Below are 20249 nucleotides of genomic sequence, written 5' to 3'. Positions count from 1 at the left end.
TGGAGTAACTGTGTATGAAATGGGTGTAAAAATGACAGTCGGGGTTCAGTTCTAGAGAGCTGATCCGGCTTCATGTGCTGCTGCTAATAAAGTCTGATTTTCCTGAAGATCTTACTGCCTGGTGTCATCTTTTCCCTCGCGAAGATGTTTTTCGACAAATTGAAGATTTGGACTCTGTCGTTTCCTTGACACGACAGCGGGTTTGGATAATGGATGGATGGACGGATGACATTCCCCATGCTTGGTAGCAAACGTGGCTAACGTCTAATTATCACATGCCACAACAAAAAACGCCACATTTTCTCAAGTTGGATGTTGAGTTCTTGTCGGCTGAAATGTCTACATTTTTAGGCGGACAAAGGAAGCAGCACATGCTTTAATTGGTTGTGGTAGACTGTAAAGAAACAGTAAGATGAAGCTGGAATATGGGGCCATGTGCCCCTTTCATGTACATGGCTATCTTAATTAACCCCATTATAATCTGTTGACATTTAGGGGAAACTAAAAAGTGAATTAAAAGGTTTATGAAAACCGCTGCACCAGGAATGGATGCCCCTGGGTGGCCTGAGAGCAGAGTAGCCAGGAGGGGGATGGTGGACGGAGATGGTCCTCCTGCACGGGGTCACAGGGCCCCGGGGGTTTTCAGGTCTGGGCCGTACAGGTGCTGCTCCAGGAAGGCCAAGATTCTGTGCCAGGAGTCCTCCTGGGCACGAGAGTGCGCACTGACCTCCCCTCCCCAGAGAGCCACCACTGCGAAGCAAACAAGAGAAGAAGGTCATTATTTGAAATAAGTGGATTTGCAGTGATATTAAAACTCCCAACGTGTCATAGGTATGTGGGCGGAGCCAATCATAGATAATTGCAATTTCAGTATTTTAATAATTAATGCCAGCAAACTCCAGTTCTCCAGTGTGGTTACACATTGGGCAGATGATCCAACTCAATCACCTGAGAGTATTACTCAGTTTCAGTTTTAACATCATGTTGCAGAAGTGGTGTGAATGATTTGCCTGTTGTTAGCCACAGCCTTCTTGGCAATTAAATAAAGTGGCAACCTGCAGCCTCTTGCCCCAGTATAACGTAAGTTCAAATTTAGGCTAGTTTGAACGTAAATTCAGAGTTACGCCATAACTTAATGTAAACTGGTTGCACCAACTGATTTAGTGACAGTAACGCAAATAACCACACATTACAGCAGTGGTATGCAGAAGAGCATCTCTGAACACACAACGCATTATAACTCTTAAGTGGATAGGTTACAGCAGCAGAAGTCAAATAAAAGTAAAGTCTAGTAAAATAAGTCAAATAAATACCTAATGAAGTGCTCACTGAGTGTATAAAATAGTGTCGCTTTGGATTAAAAGCGTCTGCAAAATGACTAAAATGTAAATGTAAATATAAATGTGTAATACCAGAGGTCAAATGGAACTGAGGCACCCCCTTGTGGCAGACACATAATACTACATCGTGATGAACAAACGAACAAACAGACAGAGAATTATCCTTTTTGGCACCTGAAGCTGAAAAAAACGCAATACCGCGAGTACAATAGTTATTACCACACTGAAGTCATTTGGTCTACATGACAGAAGATCATCATCAGGTTCCTCCTTACCCCACATATTCTGCAGACATGAATATAAAGTCTAGTGCACTCTAGCAAATAGGCCAATCAGTAAAAAATGGAAAGATGCAAAGCAACAGGTTCCTTACCCCACATCTTACATATCACACACTGTTCTGTACCTTTTCCTCCTGACGCAGTAACCATGAAGTTGCTAAAGGCAATGTGCGGGGTGTAGGGGGGCTCAATCAGGTGTCCCGCCCCAGGGTAGGAGAGGATGGTCAACAGATGACTGTTTCCAGCCTCCTCCATCATCTTCTTCATCTGGAGGAAAAGCTTTGTTCACACACAGCCACTGGCAGAGTAAAACTGACCTGTGTGTGTCTGTGTGTGCTTATACGTGTGTGCTAAAACGTTTTTTTGGGGTCTCAGTGCAGATTTCTCAATCACATGGTACACAGCATTAGCAGCAATGGAGTACCCGAACATCGATACTATATTTGAATGATTCATGAAACAAATTGTTGAATACATTTTTTCAAGTAGCATTGTCTATTGTATGCGTTAAAAAGTTATACAAGTAAGCATAACAACTCATGACATATTAAGTGTTTATAGACAAGTTTATACAGTTTAAAGCATTTTTAATCATGAAAAAACTGGTTTAAACAGGTGGTTTTAATGTTGTGGCTGATCGGTGTATCTCATCTTGCCTTACACTCATACATATGAAAGGCTAGCTCCACCACTAAATGTACAGACTGGTATGTAAAGACAGAAGCACAGACATCGGTACAGACAGCGGTATAGAGAGCGGGACAGACAGACTCACGTCTTCAGCCGACTCAGCGACTGGGCGGCTCTGATCATCTTCACCCACGATCAACAGCAGAGGACACTGTAACTGCCCCACCTGAAGATCACAACAACCAACAGTGACTAAAGCACCACACTCACAAGCCAATCAGAATGGGCAGAGGGATCTACAGCACAACACTCACAAGCCAATCAGAAAGGGCAGAGGGATCTACAGCACAACACTCACAAGCCAATTAGAATGGGCAGAGAGATCAACAGCACAACACTCACCAGCCAATCAGAATGGGAAGAGTGATCTACAGCACAACACTCACCAGCCAATCAGAATGGGAAGAGTGATCTACAGCACAACACTCACCAGCCAATCAGAATGGGAAGAGTGATCTACAGCACAACACTCACCAGCCAATCAGAACGGACAGAATGGGGTGTGCACATCGCTGTGTATAAACAATGAGGCAGAGAGAGTTTATATTTACTCACAGCAACCTTCTTGCTGGGGTCGGAGGGTATCGGCAAGAGACGATCTCGCCAGATCACTCGATGCTCCTCATCATAACGGATCTTGTGGGAATCTCTGAAAACAAAATAAAATGAAATGAATGAATGAATGAATGAATGAAAGATACACTGCAGATCACTTTCGCCACACAGAGCTGCAGGGTGACACTCACTTATCAGTATCCTTAAAGACGTCAGCCAGAGATCCCCGCAGTGGCTGCATGTGGCTTCCGCTCACACATACCAGGCACCTGGGCTGGGAGAGAAAGAGCAGGTGGGGTGTAGCATCTGATATGAGGCGTAGGCAAGGTGCCGCATGAAAAACACTTTAAAAATAAAAAAATAAAAAACCTTCACGAAACCCAAATTAAATGTCATTAAAATGCATTTGGCTTCAATGTAATAACATCTTAAGGGATAGCAAACATAGCTTTCACATTCTTTGAGGAAGCTACCAAGGGCTTTGATGGTAGCAGGGTTTATGACATACATTTAGATTTCCAAAAGGTATTTGATAAGGTACCACATGGCAGACTCATTATCAGATTGAAAATAGGTTTGGTAGCGTAGGCCCTTGGTTAGGGAATATAATAGCACCAGTCTTAGTGATACGACACAATTTTATTTTCCCGATTCTTGTGTAATTATCGATAACTCGATAAAAAATCCAAGTGAACGTGACGATGATGAAAGGAACTGCTTCAATTAGGATTATGAGTAAGTCTTGTCATAAAACAGAAAACCACACAAACATGTAAGATGCAGCACATAGAGACAAACATGAAGACTTACGGACAGGCAAAAGGTTAAGACAGCTCAGCTTTCATAGAGTGACAGAAAATATTAAGGCGGGTTAAGAGAGACAATGTGATGTTGATTGTTTAGCTTTATTGTATAAAGACAAGGATACTTCCTACTGTTACTTTGGAATTCTTTGGTCTCTTGAAGCTTCTTGCACGGAGCACACAGATTCCCCAGATTAATCTGTTTTATTTTAAACTAAAGATTTGTAATGAACAACTATTGACTGAGTGCTTCTTCAACATCATTGCTGCCAATACAACTTCACCCACGTAAAAGGAACGAGGAGGAAAAGCGACAAAAATATTTCCTCAACATAGGTTTTGCAGAACGCATTTCAGAGTGCCATTTCTCTACACTGACAATGTTCTCTCACCTGGATCACGGACGAGTACACCGCCATCGACAGGACAACGGAGGTGCCAAAGGACAGTCCAAACATGGCGACCCGGTCACTGCACACCTGGGGATGCTCCTTCAGAATGGTGAATGCAGCCTGGCCCAGAAACATTTGAGCACATCATATTCTCCAGTGGGGAGATGACACACACATCCCCCTCCCAAAATTATTGGAACGGCAAGGTCAATTCCTTTGTTTTTGCTATACACCGAAGACAATTGAGTTCCAGGTCCAAAGTATATCGGATGACAGATCCAAATTTCAGCTTTTATTTCCTGGTATTTTCATCTAGATTTATTAAACAACGTAGAGAGCAGCAATATAGATTACAATTACAGCTGATAACAGTTTGCAAACAAGTAAAGACATGAGCCACAAACATTCTGCAACAAAGTTTTATGGACTGATGAGACTAACTCATCATTAAGATTAACTTCCAAAGTGATGAAAAGGCCAAAGTGAAGAGAAAGAAGGGATCTGCTCATGATTCAAAACATACAAGCTCATCTGTGAAACACGGTGGGGGAAGTGTCATTACTTGGGCTTGCATGGCTGCTGACTGCCAAATTATGGAGAAACATTCTGAGAAATTCGTCCAAACTCAACAGTTTGGTGATGTCCATGGGTCGCAGGGTTGATGCACTTATTGCAAACAAGGGATATGCCTCCAAATATTAAGTGTTATTTACTTTCTTTTACTTAAATACTCTCCATTAAAATACTTTTGCGCACCAAAAAATTGGGTGGCCTGATACCAAAGATGCTATGTTATAAGTAGTTTAACACATCTAGGTGTAAATACCAGGAAATAAAAGCTGAAATTCTGAGCTCTTGCCACATGTTCATCTTTTTATCTGAACCGCAGATGTATTCACTGTATTGCGAAAACAAAGGAATTGATCTCACTGTTCCAATACTTTTGGAGGGGACTGTATATACGTATGCATGTGAACATCCATCCATCCATCCATCATCACCCGCTTATCCGGAGTCGGGTCGCGGGGGCAGTAGGCAAAGCCGGGTATTCCAGGCGTCCCTCTCCCCAGCAACGCATTCTAGCTCCTCCTGGGGGATCCCGAGGCGTTCCCTGGCCAGGAGAGATATATAATCTCTCCAGCGGGCTCTGGGTCTCCCTCGGCGTCTCCGCCCAGTTGGACGAGCCCGGAAAACCTCCAAAGGGAGGCGCCCGGGAGGCATCCTGATCAGATGCCCGAACCACCTCAATTGGCTCCTTTCGACGCGAAGGAGCAGCGGCTTTACTCCGAGCTCCCTCCGGATGTCCGAGCTCCTCACCCTATATCTAAGGCTGAGCCCGGCCACCCTACGGAGGAAGCTCATTTCGGCCGCTTGTATATGCGATCTCGTTCTTTCGGTCACTACCCAAAGCTCGTGACCATAGGTGAGGGTTGGGACGTAGATCGACCAGTAAATCGAGAGCTTCGCCTTCCGGCTCAGCTCCTTCTTCACCACAACGGTCCGGTGCAACGCCCGCATTACTGCTGACGCTGCACCAATCCGCCTGTCGATCTCACGCTCCCTTCTACCCTCACTCGTGAACAAGACCCCGAGATACTTGAACTCCTTCACTTGGGGCAAAGACTCGTTCCCAACCCGGAGAGAGCAATCCACCATTTTCCGGCAGAGAACCATGGCCTCGGACTTGGAGGTGCTGACTCTCATCCCGGCCACTTCACACTCGGCTGCAAACCGCTCCAGTGCGTGCTGAAGGTCACGGTCCGATGAAGCCAGCAGAACCACATCATCCGCAAAAAGCAGAGATGCGATTCTGAGGTCACCAAACCGGACACTCTCCTCACCTCGGCTGCGCCTTTAGATCCTGTCCATGAATACCACAAACAGGACCGGTGAAAAGGGGCAACCTTGGCGGAGTCCAACACCCACCGGAAACGTGCTTGACTTTGTGCCGAGAATGCGGACACAGCTCTCACTTTGGTTATACAGGATCCTGATGGCTCGTAACAACGGCCCCGGTACCCCATACTCCCGCAGTACACCCCACAGTGTTCCCCGGGGGACACGGTCGAAAGCCTTCTCCAAGTCCACAAAGCACATGTGGACTGGATGGGCAAACTCCCATGACCCCGCCAGCAACCCTGCCAAGGTAAAGAGCTGGTCCACTGTTCCACGGCCAGGACGGAAGCCACATTGCTCCTCCTGAATCCGAGGTTCGACCGTCGGTCGGAGCCTCCTTTCTAGTACCCTAGAGTAAGCTTTCCCAGGGAGGCTGAGGAGTGTGATACCCCGGTAATTGGAGCACACCCTCCGGTCCCCCTTCTTGAAAATGTGGACCACCACCCCGGTCTGCCACTCTACAGGTACTGTCCCCGATCTCCACGCGACACTGAAGAGGCGTGTCAGCCAAGACAGCCCAACAATGTCCAGAGCCTTCAGCATCTCAGGGCGAATCTCATCTACACCCGGCGACTTGCCACTGAGGAGCTTTTTGACTACCTCAGCAACTTCCGCCAGGGATATAGGTGCAGATTCCCCCGAGTCTTCAGGCTCTGCCTCTTCCACAGAGGACGTGTTGTTCGGGTTCAGGAGCTCCTCGAAGTGCTCTTTCCACCGCCCGACAATATCCCCAGTCCGGGTCAGCAGTTCTCCTCCCCTGCTGAAAACAGCCTGAGACAAGCCCTGCTTTCCCTTTCTGAGTCGTCGGATGGTTTGCCAGAACTTCCTCGAGGCCAACCGAAAGTCCTTCTCCATAGCCTCCCCGAACTCCTCCCATACCCGGGTTTTTGCTTCAGCGACTGCCGAAGCTGCAGCCCTTCTGGCCACCCGGTACCTGTCTGCTGCTTCAGGGGACCCCCGGGCCAGCCAAGCCCGAAAGGCCTCCTTCTTCAGCTTGAAGAGCTGGTGTCCACCAGCGGGTTCTTGGGTTGCCGCCCCGACAGGCACCGATGACCTTCTGGCCACAGCTCCTGCTTGCCGCCTCTGCAATGGAGGCTTTGAACATGGCCCACTCGGACTCCATGTCCCCAGCTTCCCCCGGGATGCATGAGAAGTTCTTCCGGAGGTGGGAGTTGAAGACCTCGCGAACAGGGGCCTCCGCCAGACGTTCCCAGTTCACCCTCACTACACGTTTGGGTTTACCGGGTCTGTCGGCCACTTGATCCAACTCACCACCAGCTCTGCTCCTGTCTTCACCCGAGTGTCCAAGACATACGGCCGCAGGTCTGATGATACGACCACAAAGTCGATCATCGATCTTTGGCCTAAGGTGCTCTGGTACCAAGTACACTTCTGAGCTACCCTATGCTCGAACATGGTGTTTGTTATCGACAATCCATGACCAGCACAGAAGTCCAATAACAAAACACCGCTTGGGTTCAGATCAGGCAGGCCGTTCTTCCCAATCACCCCCCTCCAGGTTTCTCCGTCATTGCCCACGTGAGCGTTGAAGTCGCCCAGCAGAACTATGGAGTCTCCGGGTGGCACCCTTTCCAGGATGCCACCCAATGACTCCAAGAAGGCCGGATACTCTGAACTGCCATTTGGTGCATACGCACAAATGACAGTCAGAGCCTTCCCCCCAGCGACACGTAGTCGCAAAGAGGCGACCCTCTCATTCCCCGGGTGGAACTCCAACACAGTGGCGCTCAGCCGGTGGCTTGTGAGTATCCCCACACCCGCCCGGCGCCTCTCACCTTGAGCAACTCCAGAAAAGAACAGAGTCCAGCCCCACTCCAGGAGTTTGGTTCCGGAACCAGTACTGTGCGTGGAGGTGAGCCCAACTATTTCTAGTTGGTACAGCTCCGCCTCCCGCACTAGCTCCGGTTCCTTCCCCACCAGAGAGGTGACGTTCCACGTCCCCAGAACCAGTCTGCGACGCCGAGGATCAGCACGCCCGGATCCCCGCCTTTGCCCACTGCCCGTTGGGCAAAGCACCCGACTCCGATGCCGACCCCTGCAGGTGGTAAGCCCACAGGGCGGCAACCCCACGTGACCAGTTCGGGCTGTGCCCGGCCGGGCCCCATGGGATAAGGCCCGGCCACCAGACCCTCGCCGACGAGCTCCCCTCCCGGGTCTGGCTCCAGCAGGGGGCCCCGGTTTCCCTTTTCCGGGCGAGGTAACTGGGTCTTTGTGTGGCCGTGTCATGGGAGTCTTTGAATCGCTCTTAGTCCGGCCCCTCCCCCGGGACCAATTTGCCTTGGGAGACCCTACTGGGGGCTAACAGTGCCCCCAACAACCTAGCTCCCAGGATCACCGGGACACACAAACCCCTCCACCACGTTAAGGTGGCAATTCCTCGGAGGGGAATCCATGTAAACATGAAAGCTTAAATTAAAAAACGAAATAAATAATAAGTTATCATGTACCTCAAAATACTGTTTTCCAACATGTCTAGAGGGGTCTGACAAGGCCTTTGGTGACATGTACTCCAGTGCCATGGAAACGTACCCATGTGATGCAAGCAGGGCTGCACGGTACTCCACTAAGCCTCCACCCCCTCCCCACATGTCCAAAATTCCAGGGAAAGGTCCAGGACCTCAAAGAGAATAACACATTTACCTGTCTGGTGCACACACGCACTCACATACTGCATAGCTGCAGAAGACTGCATGATCAAACATTGGCATGGCAGTGTTGCAATCACCTGGAGGCAGGAAGAGCGTTCCTCTGACCCCGCCCTCTGTGACCTCTACCCTGCGGACGCCCAGTGCCATGTACCAGCGCTCGGCGACGGCACAAGCCAACGCCTTCGTCTCTCTGAACCCCTGGCTGATGTGGCCACAGTACACAGAGATGTGCACCAACATCGGGGTGCTGAGATCCTTCTTCCGCAACCTGAGGAGTGTTCAAAACACCTTGAATGTTCCTGATGCATCTCATCCCTTTGGGTAATTAACTGTTTACTGGCCAAATTACAGGTGAGGGTGCTAACCTGAGTCCTGTTCTACTCCCAGGCACCGGCTTCATGCTCCAGAGCAGACCCATGGGCTCCACGCCATGGTACGTTCCTCCCACACACACATGCTCTGTAACTGTAGCAATAGGATTGCTGTGCCGATAGTACATGTTGTTCCGGGGGACAATTGAGGTGTAACACTAAATTGGAACACGCTGTGCACACGTGAACCTGTAAGTTGTAAGCTGTGTCTTGATATCTGAATAAACCGCAAGTTCTAAGTAAGCAATTGTCAATGCTTTAACGGTCCATTCTGTATGGTTGCTATTAGAATAGAAACGGAACAGAATGAAACCTGGTGGCAGTGGTGCAAGCGTGTAGTAGCCGATAATAGTAAGTTAGCCTCGTGCTGCTAGCTGGCTATCAGTTGTGAAGAGCCAAGTGACTAACGTGCGTAGCAGCGGGAAAACGGGGAGAATAGTCAGGATGGAAGGATTGAAACCTCCGGCAATACTCGTGTTGGATTCCGCCAACTTAGAGAAGACGTGGAAAAGTTGGAAGGAGGAGTTCACACTGTACTTGGACCTCACGATGCCCGATGCAGATGAAAGCACGAAGCTCAAGCTTTTTAACTACCTCATAGGTGAGAGTGGACGGGAGCTAATGAGCACGCTGTCCAGTGACGGCCTACCGGCAAAGGGAACCGTGAGTAATATGATAACTCTGTTCGACGCACACTGTAATCCGAAAGTCAACGAGACTGTGGAAAGATACAGATTTTTTGTGCGCAATCAAGGATTAGACGAAAACGTCGATAAGTATGTCATGGCCTAAAAAATGTTAGCCAGCACGTGCAATTTCAGGGACATTAAAGACTCTTTGATACGGGACCGAATTGTGTGCGGCACAAACAGCTCTACATTGAGGGAGAGACTGCTCAGGGAAGAGAATCTCACACTCGACAAGTGCCTAAAAATATGTAGAGCTACGGAGCTCTCAAGGGAGAACAGTAAAACACTGCAAGGACAGACAGTGGAGGAAGTGCATGCAATGAGACAGTCTGCAATGAAAAAAAGTGACAATGAGATCAGCTGCAGGTTTTGTGGTAAAACGCGTGAGTGAAACAAGAACAAGTGCCTGGCTTTTGGTAAAAAATTTAAAAAGTGCGGCAAAGAAAATCATTTCGCTGTTAAATGCAAATCAAAAACCGAGAGCAGTAAGCAAAATAAGGCAGTGCATGTTGTGTCAGAATATGACAGTGATTCATATGACGATGTTTTGATAGTGACAGAAACAAGTGGGGGCAATGAGGCTGTAAACCAAGTGAAAGGGAGCCACAGTAGGGGCCAGTAGCTTTTTGCAGGAATGGTGTTGGACAAAACACTGGTTCATTTCCAGATAGACTGTGGGGCTACCTGTAATATTATCCCCATACATCACCTTAACCCAAACACTCAGTTGGAGCACACTGAGAAGGTACTTGTGATGTACAATAAGACCAAGCTATGTCCACTTGGTAAATGCAAGGTCATGGTTAGGAACCCCAGAAACAATAAACTGTACAGGCTGGAGTTCCAAGTAGTGGACCAGAAGGACAGAATTCCTTTACTGGGCAGGAAGGCCAGTGAGGCCATGAAGTTAATTAAAGTGCAGTATGAAAATATACTGGCCATTGATAGTATTGTGAAAAAGGAACTAGGGCCTGTCACAGGTGAAAAACCAGGTGAAGCTTCGTTGTCAATAGGAAAAATCAAAGCTGACTTTGCAGATGTGTTTTCTGGTGATGGCTGTTTGGAGGGGGAATATAAAATTGAAATTGACAACAGTGTGCCTCCAGTGAAACTGCCAAAGCGCAGAGTGCCAGTTGCTATGATGACGCCTCTTAAAGAGGAACAGTGGAGCGCAGCACCGACTGGATAAGCAGTATGGTCTTGGAGACAAAATCGAATGGAAAACCGAGGATCTGCATAGATCCATCCATCCATCCATCCATCCATCATCACCCGCTTATCCGGAGTCGGGTCGCGGGGGCAGTAGGCAAAGCCGGGTATTCCAGGCATCCCTCTCCCCAGCAACGCATTCTAGCTCCTCCTGGGGGATCCCGAGGCGTTCCCTGGCCAGGAGAGATATATAATCTCTCCAGCGGGCTCTGGGTCTCCCTCGGGGTCTCCGCCCAGTTGGACGAGCCCGGAAAACCTCCAAAGGGAGGCGCCCGGGAGGCATCCTGATCAGATGCCCGAACCACCTCAATTGGCTCCTTTCGACGCGAAGGAGCAGCGGCTCTACTCCGAGCTCCCTCCGGATGTCCGAGCTCCTCACCCTATCTCTAAGGCTGAGCCCGGCCACTCTACGGAGGAAGCTCATTTCGGCCGCTTGTATACGCGATCTCGTTCTTTCGGTCACTACCCAAAGCTCGTGACCATAGTTCGCTGACTCTCATCCCGGCCGCTTCACACTCGGCTGCAAACCGCTCCAGTGCGTGCTGATGGTCACGGTCCGATGAAGCCAGCAGAACCACATCATCCGCAAAAAGCAGAGATGCGATTCTGAGGTCACCAAACCGGACACTCTCCTCACCTCGGCTGCGCCTTGAGATCCTGTCCATGAATACCACAAACAGGACCGGTGACAAGGGGCAACCTTGGCGGAGTCCAACACCCACCGGAAACGTGCTTGACTTTGTGCCGAGAATGCGGACACAGCTCTCACTTTGGTTATACAGGGACCTGATGGCTCGTAACAACGGCCCCGGTACCCCATACTCCCGCAGTACACCCCACAGGGTTCCCCGGGGGACACGGTCGAAGGCCTTCTCCAAGTCCACAAAGCAAATGTGGACTGGATGGGCAAACTCCCATGACCCCGCCAGCAACCCTGCCAAGGTAAAGAGCTGGTCCACTGTTCCACGGCCAGGACGGAAGCCACATTGCTCCTCCTGAATCCGAGGTTCGACCGTCGGTCGGAGCCTCCTTTCCAGTACCCTAGAGTAAGCTTTACCAGGGAGGCTGAGGAGTGTGATACCCCGGTAATTGGAGCACACCCTCCGGTCCCCCTTCTTGAAAATGGGGACCACCACCCCGGTCTGCCACTCTACAGATACTGTCCCCGATCTCCACGCGACACTGAAGAGGCGTGTCAGCCAAGACAGCCCAACAATGTCCAGAGCCTTCAGCATCTCAGGGCGAATCTCATCTACACCCGGCGACTTGCCACTGAGGAGCTTTTTGACTACCTCAGCAACTTCCGCCAGGGATATAGGTGCAGATTCCCCCGAGTCTTCAGGCTCTGCCTCTTCCACAGAGGACGTGTTGTTCGGGTTCAGGAGCTCCTCGAAGTGCTCTTTCCACCGCCCGACAATATCCCCAGTCCGGGTCAGCAGTTCTCCTTCCCTGCTGAAAACAGCCTGAGACAAGCCCTGCTTTCGTCGTCGGATGGTTTGCCAGAACTTCCTCGAGGCCAACCGAAAGTCCTTCTCCATAGCCTCCCCGAACTCCTCCCATACCCAGGTTTTTGCTTCAGCGACTGCCGAAGCTGCAGCCCTTCTGGCCACCCGGTACCTGTCTGCTGCTTCAGGGGACCCCCGGGCCAGCCAAGCCCGAAAGGCCTCCTTCTTCAGCTTGACGGCCTCCCTCACCGCTGGTGTCCACCAGCGGGTTCTTGGGTTGCCGCCCCGACAGGCACCGATGACCTTCTGGCCACAGCTCCTGCTTGCCGCCTCTGCAATGGAGGCTTTGAACATGGCCCACTCGGACTCCATGTCCCCAGCTTCCCCCGGGATGCATGAGAAGTTCTTCCGGAGGTGGGAGTTGAAGACCTCGCGAACAGGGGCCTCCGCCAGACGTTCCCAGTTCACCCTCACTACACGTTTGGGTTTACCGGGTCTGTCGGCCACTTGATCCAACTCACCACCAGCTCTGCTCCTGTCTTCACCCGAGTGTCCAAGACATACGGCCGCAGGTCTGATGATACGACCACAAAGTCGATCATCGATCTTTGGCCTAAGGTGCTCTGGTACCAAGTACACTTATGAGCTACCCTATGCTCGAACATGGTGTTTGTTATCGACAATCCATGACCAGCACAGAAGTCCAATAACAAAACACCGCTTGGGTTCAGATCAGGCAGGCCGTTCTTCCCAATCACCCCCCTCCAGGTTTCTCCGTCATTGCCCACGTGAGCGTTGAAGTCGCCCAGCAGAACTATGGAGTCTCCGGGTGGCACCCTTTCCAGGATGCCACCCAATGACTCCAAGAAGGCCGGATACTCTGAACTGCCATTTGGTGCATACGCACAAATGACAGTCAGAGCCTTCCCCCCAGCGACACGTAGTCGCAGAGAGGCGACCCTCTCATTCCCCGGGTGGAACTCCAACACAGTGGCGCTCAGCCGGTGGCTTGTGAGTATCCCCACACCCGCCCGGCGCCTCTCACCTTGAGCAACTCCAGAAAAGAACAGAGTCCAGCCCCACTCCAGGAGTTTGGTTCCGGAACCAGTACTGTGCGTGGAGGTGAGCCCAACTATTTCTAGTTGGTACAGCTCCGCCTCCCGCACTAGCTCCGGTTCCTTCCCCACCAGAGAGGTGACGTTCCACGTCCCCAGAACCAGTCTGCGACGCCGAGGATCAGCACGCCCGGATCCCCGCCTTTGCCTACTGCCCGTTGGACAAAGCACCCGACTCCGATGCCGACCCCTGCAGGTGGTGAGCCCACAGGGCGGCGACCCCGCGTGACCAGTTCGGGCTGTGCCCGGCCGGGCCCCATGGGATAAGGCCCGGCCACCAGACGCTCGCCGACGAGCTCCCCCCCCCCCGGGTCTGGCTCCAGGAGGGGGCCCCGGTTTCCCTTTTCCGGGCGAGGTAACTGGGTCTTTGTGTGGCCGTATCATGGGAGTCTTTGAATCGCTCTTAGTCCGGCCCCTCCCCCGGGACCAATTTGCCTTGGGAGATCCTACTGGGGGCTAACAGTGCCCCCGACAACCTAGCTCCCAGGATCACCGGGACACACAAACCCCTCCACCACGTTAAGGTGGCGATTCCTCGGAGGGGCCCAAACCACTAAATAGGGCACTGAAAAGAAGCCATTTCCCTCTCCCTACGATTGATGACATTCTCCCGGAGATGTCAAAGGCTAAGGTATTTACATTCTGTGATGTAAAACACGGCTTCTGGCATGTTAAAGAGGCATGAGTCTAGCTACCTCACTACATTCGCCACCCCATTTGGCCGTTTCCGCTAGCTTAGAATGCCAATGGGAATAAGCCCAGCACCGGAAGTCTTCCAAAGGAAGCTCATGTAGTCGCTGGAGGGCTTACCTGGAATATACATCATAGCAGATGATATTTTGGTCACTGGTGAAGGGGCGACACAGCAGGAGGCTAGCGCAGACCATGACGAGAAACTTAAGCTGTTTCTCACAAGGTGCAGGGAGAAAAACATTAAACTTAATGCCGATAAGTTTAAACTGCGTCAACAGGAAATACCCTACATTGGACACCTACTCACAGCCGAGGGACTACGGATTGACCCGGAGAAAGTGCGCGCAGTCCGGGAAATGCCGAGGCCCACTGACGTAAAAGGGGTGCAAAGGCTGGTGGGTATGGTCAATTACCTCTCAAAGTTTTATGATCATCTGTCAGATGATTGTGAAATTTTGAGACAGCTCACTCACAAGGAGAGCTTGTGGGAATGGACTGATGTACACAGTGCAGCATTCCAAAGGCTAAAAGATAAAATAGCGAATGCGCCTGTATACTATAATCAGGAAGATGAGTTGATGCTACAGTGTGATGCTTCGGGAGACAGGGCTAGGGGCAGCTCTAACACAGAGAGGTAAACCAGTGGCATTTGGAAGCAGGGCGCTAACGCCAACGGAAAGGGGCTATGCCCAAATTGAAAAAGAATGCTTAGCAATAGTTTTTGGGATGGAGAAATTCCAGCAGTACACTTATGGTAGGCATGTGACGGTACACAGTGACCATAAGCCTCTAGAAAATATACACAAAAAACCACAGCTGAGCGCTCCAAAAAGACTACAGCGGATGCTGCTTAGGCTGCAGAGGTATGATATTAGTGTCATCGACATACCAGGCAGGGATATGCTGCTGACCGATACATTGAGTAGGGCTTATTTGAGTGAGAGTAGTAAGGGGGTCATTGAAACAGAGCTAGAGTCAGTGACCATGGTTAACTACCTACCTATCAAATCTGCCACAGAAAAGGACCCTAAGTTACAGAAAGTAACAAGATTGATCATGACAGGGTGGCCAATAAATAAACCGACATCCAGCACTTCCACTCATTCCAGGATGAACTGAGCTTCCAGGATGGAATCACTTTCAGGGGAGAAAGGGCAGTGAAACCGGATACGCTCAGAGATGACATCATGCGTCAGATCCACTCCTCACATCTCGGGGTGGAAGGATGCCTCAGACGGGCGAGGGACTGCGTATACTGGCTAGGGATGAACGAGAACATAAAGACTTTTATTTCCAAATGTGACATATGCAGGTCAGCAGACCCTAAGCAACAGACGTGACAGACCCTCACGACGTGACATTCAGGCCCTGGGCCAAGGTAGGAACAGATTTGTTTTCCTTCCAAGACAGGGACTATCTGGTAACGGTGGACTATTACTCTAACTTTTGGGAGATAGATTATCTGCCTGATACCAAAAGTAGCACAGTAATTAGAAAATTGAAGGCCCACTTTGCACGGCAGGGGATTCCGGACATTGTTATTTCTGACAATGGGCCCCAATATGCATCGCAGGAGTTCCAGCGATTTAGCCAGACTTGGGAATTTGAACATCGTACATCCTCACCGGGATACCCCCAAACCAATGGCAAGGCCGAATCGGCAGTAAAAACAGCTAAGCGGCTTATGCTTAAAGCCAAGGCTTCAGGACGGGATCCATACTTGGCCATACTGGATCATCGCAACACGCCAAGCCAAGGTCTTAATACTAGCCCAGCACAGAGACTGCTGAGCAGGAGGATGAGGACCCTCCTTCCTACCAAAGATACTCTGCTGGAACCAGACAACAGACAACAAACCAGGCCTGTCTGACAGTAGGCGGAGACAGGAAAAATATTACAATCGCTCTGCAAAGGACATGGACACTCTTAAGGTAGGGGACGGTGTCAGAGTACAGCCATTTGAGCCGCACAAGGTCTGGAGAGCTGCGAAGGTGATCAGACCGGTAAGCCACAGGTCTTATGAGGTGGAATTGGAGTCAGGGGGCGTTCTGCGAAGGAATCGCCGTCACCTTAGGCGCAACTTTGGCACATCCGCCACACCTACGGACACAGGGACTGTGCATGGTGAAGTAAAACTTGGAATAGTAAAGCAGAGTCTGGCAGGAGACCGAAACACTGTCACAAACAGGTCAGGTCGTCAAGTTATCAGACCCCACTACCTGAGAGACTTTATTCAGTGACAGTACTCAGGACACTTCGGTCAATGAAAAAAGAAAAAAAAAAAATGAAAAAAGTGTTGATGTCATTAATGTATGGTGATTTTGAGTGAAAATGGAAAAAAAAGAAAAAGAAAAAAGAAATGTACTGTATATGCATCTGTTCTGTTGGGTACAATATCTGGTTGGGATTTAGTATCTGTGATGATAGTTCAAGTCCAGAAGGGATATTTGAATGCATTTTCTCCTCAGGGCATATGGAATTGATACCCTTGTTTATGTTGAGAAGGAGACTTTGGTTAAGTCATTTTCTTTGTGGTCTTAATATGTTTTCGTACCAAGTGGTAGTTTGGAGTAAGATACTGTACTTCAAAGAAAAAAAAGAAGAAAGATGGAGCAATAGGATTGCTGTGCGGATAGTACATGTTGTTCCGGGGGACAATTGAGGTGAAACACAAAATTGGAACACGCTGTGCACACGTGAACCTGTAAGTTGTAAGCTGTGTCTTCATATCTTAATAAACCGCAAGTTCTAAGTAAGCAATTGTCAATGCTTTAACCATCCATTCTGTATGGTTGCTATTAGAATAGAAACGGAACAGAATGAAACAGTAAATACGAACAAATATGACCTTGTCTGAGTTTTCCCCCACACACTGAACCTCAAAACAAGCAGGACTTAACAGTTAAGAGTTGGAGGTTGGTAACAAATCAGTGCATGCCACTGATTCCAGTATAAATTATAGAGCAGCATTTGACAACATCACATACAGTAATGAAATAACTGTCGACGTAATAATAAAGAGCTGCTCAGAATACTGCGCAAACACGTAAATTGCAAGGTGCGATAAAGCGGAGAAATCAGTTAAAAACCTTTCACGGTTCCTTCATCATCGCTGACATAATGTCCAAAAGCCTGCCAGAGGTCGTCATCCTCAGAGCGCAGTAGGGAGTGCAGAGTGACGTCTTGTCCAGAGAACAAATTCTGCACAACCACTCGGAACTTTTCATCCACTAGTCCCCTCGTGACCTCGTGAACATTGTACCCTAACCTACGTCTAAAATACTCCATTCCCAGTCTAATACAAACAGAGGGGTGGAGACTAGAAACCCATCAGCAGCAAGTGAACCGCTGTGGCGCATCCAGAGGGGATGAGACTGCAAGCATATATAAGAGTGTGTACCCAATGGACCGTTGCGTTGTAACGCGGATCCCACGGCTTTTGTGATTGGATTATACCTGATGGAACTTTGCTGCAAGACTCTTGATTATCAGATTTGGACTGTAAGGTTTGAATTTGAGTTTGAGTTTGAATTTGGACTCAAATTTGTTGTCTTGCTCCTGAATGCTACGTTGCCAGATGAAGAAAACAATCAGACAGGTATTAATAGATTTTTATAGATCAAAAGAATCAATGTTAACAATGCATGCCGCTCTTTGCTTGCTAGGAAATGTGGCTAACGTTGCTAACATTTGAAGCCTGGCCCAGAAACATTTAAGCACATCATATTCTCCAGTGGGGAGATGACACACACATCCCCCTCCCAAAATTATTGGAACGGCAAGGTCAATTCCTTTGTTTTAGCTATACACCGAAGACAATTGAGCTCCAGGTCCAAAGTATATCGGATGACAGATCCAAATTTCAGCTTTTATTTCCTGGTATTTTCATCTAGATTTATTTAACAACGTAGAGAGCAGCAATATAGATTACAATTACAGCTGATAACAGTTTGCAAACAAGTAAAGACATGAGCCACAAACATTCTGCAACAAAGTTTTATGGACTGATGAGACCAATATTAACTTCCAAAGTGATGAAAAGGCCAAAGTGAAGAGAAAGAAGGGACCTGCTCAGGATTCAAAACATACAAGCTCATCTGTGAAACACGGTGGAGGAAGTGTCATTGCTTGGGCTTGCATGGCTGCTGACTGCCAAATTATGGAGAAACATTCTGAGAAATGCGTCCAAACTCAACAGTTTGGTGATGTCCATGGGTCGCAGGGTTGATGCACTTATTGCAAGCAAGGGATATGCCTCCAAATATTAAGTGTTATTTACTTTCTTTTACTTAAATAGTCTCTATTAAAATACTCACCAAAAAATTGGGTGGCATGATACCAAAGGTGCTATGTTATAAGTAGTTTAACACATCTAGGTATAAATACCAGGAAATAAAAGCTGAAATTCTGAGCTCTTGTCACATGTTCATCTTTTTATCTGGACCGCAGATGTATTCACTGTATTGCAAAAGCAAAGGAATTGGCCCCGCTGTTCGAATACTTTTGGAGGGGACTGTATATACGTATGCATGTAAACATGAAATCATTTTTCTGTGCATATATAGCCGTCCTCTCAGCCAGGTCTCTCCTCCTAAAAGAGACTTTACATCTCAACTGGATGCGGCCTGGTTAAATAAAGCTTAAATGAAAAACGAAATAAATAATAAGTTATCATGTACCTCAAAGTACTGTTTTCCAACTTGTCTAGAGGGGTCTGACAAGGCCTTTGGTGACATGTACTCCAGTGCCATGGAAACGTACCCATGTGATGCAAGCAGGGCGGCACGGTACTCCACTAAGCCTCCACCCCCTCCCCACATGTCCAAAATTCCAGGGAAAGGTCCAGAACCTCAAAGAGAACAACACATTTACCTGTCTGCTGCACACGCGCACTCACATACTGCATAGCTGCAGAAGACTGCATGGCTGCTGACCTCGCAGAATATAACAGCGAGGCAGAACGGTGCACCCAGGTCTGGCTGGACTTTGTTTAATTTGCCTGTACAAAGACTTTCTAAACAAGATCAAACATTGGCACGGCAGTGTTGCAATCACCTGGAGGCAGGAAGAGCGTTCCTCTGACCCCGCCCTCTGTGACCTCTACCCTGCGGACGCCTGGCGCCATGTACCAGCGCTCGGCGACGGCACAAGCCAACGCCTTCGTCTCTCTGAACCCCTGGCTGATGTGGCCACAGTACACAGAGATGTGCACCAACATCGGGGTGCTGAGATCCTTCTTCCGCAACCTGAGGAGTGTTCAAAACACCTTGAATGTTCCTGATGCATCTGATTCCTTTGGGTAATTAACTGTTTACTGGCCAAATTACAGGTGAGGGTGCTAACCTGAGTCCTGTTCTACTCCCAGGCACTGGCTTCATGCTCCAGAGCAGACCCATGGGCTCCACGCCCTGGTACGATCCTCCCACACACACATGTTCTGCAACTACGAACAAAACACACTGAACCTCAAAACAAGCAGGACTTAACAGTTAAGAGTTGGAGGTTGGTAACAAATCAGTGCATGCCACTGATTCCAGTATAAATTATAGAGCAGCATTTGACAACATCACATACAGTAATGAAATAACTGTCGACGTAATAATAAAGAGCTGCTCAGAATACTGCGCAAACACGTAAATTGCAAGGTGCGATAAAGCGGAGAAATCAGTTAAAAACCTTTCACGGTTCCTTCATCATCGCTGACATAATGTCCAAAAGCCTGCCAGAGGTCGTCATCCTCAGAGCGCAGTAGGGAGTGCAGAGTGACGTCTTGTCCGTGGAACAAATTCTGCACAACCACTCGGAACTTTTCATCCACTAGTCCCCTGGACGGACTGACGGACAGCATGGCGCTCATATTGTTCTCAGACATATTTCTTGTAATACCAAACGAGCCGTCGATACACATAACACATAACATAACACGTGACCTCGTGAACATTGTACCCTAACCTACGTTTAAAATACTCCATTCCCAGTCTAATACAAACAGAGGGGTGGAGACGAGAAACCCATCAGCAGCAAGTGAACCGCTGTGGCGCATTCAGAGGGGATGAGACTGCAAGCATATATAAGAGTGTGTACCCAATGGACCGTTGCGT

General features: G+C 49.0%; 1 protein-coding gene across 3 annotated transcripts; it reads right to left on the bottom strand.

Moving 5' to 3' along the window:
* Positions 1-358: 358 nt before the first annotated feature.
* LOC133119052 (peroxisomal succinyl-coenzyme A thioesterase-like) lies at positions 359-20020 on the bottom strand. 3 transcript variants are annotated; one of them, XM_061229448.1, is made up of 12 exons: positions 19825-19996; positions 19492-19591; positions 19204-19394; positions 8466-8595; positions 6681-6709; positions 5659-5663; positions 4062-4181; positions 3058-3140; positions 2867-2960; positions 2397-2477; positions 1747-1888; positions 359-750 (listed from the first exon to the last, which is right to left on the bottom strand). In XM_061229448.1, exons 1-12 carry the CDS (start codon positions 19994-19996, stop codon positions 623-625), a joined length of 1275 nt encoding a protein of 424 aa, XP_061085432.1. In that variant the 3' UTR covers positions 359-622. The 3 variants fall into 3 exon arrangements, with proteins under 3 accessions (XP_061085432.1, XP_061085430.1, XP_061085431.1); XM_061229446.1 differs by lacking the exons at positions 5659-5663; positions 6681-6709 and having other exon boundaries at positions 8426-8595; positions 19825-20020; XM_061229447.1 differs by lacking the exons at positions 5659-5663; positions 6681-6709; positions 8466-8595 and adding an exon at positions 18828-18997 and having other exon boundaries at positions 19825-20005.
* Positions 20021-20249: the final 229 nt, after the last annotated feature.

The sequence above is a fragment of the Conger conger genome, chromosome 19, assembly GCF_963514075.1.
Source record: "Conger conger chromosome 19, fConCon1.1, whole genome shotgun sequence".
In the NCBI taxonomy this organism is placed as follows: domain Eukaryota; kingdom Metazoa; phylum Chordata; class Actinopteri; order Anguilliformes; family Congridae; genus Conger; species Conger conger.
Note: the sequence above shows the minus strand (reverse complement) of the source record. Positions and strands in the feature narration are given on the sequence as shown.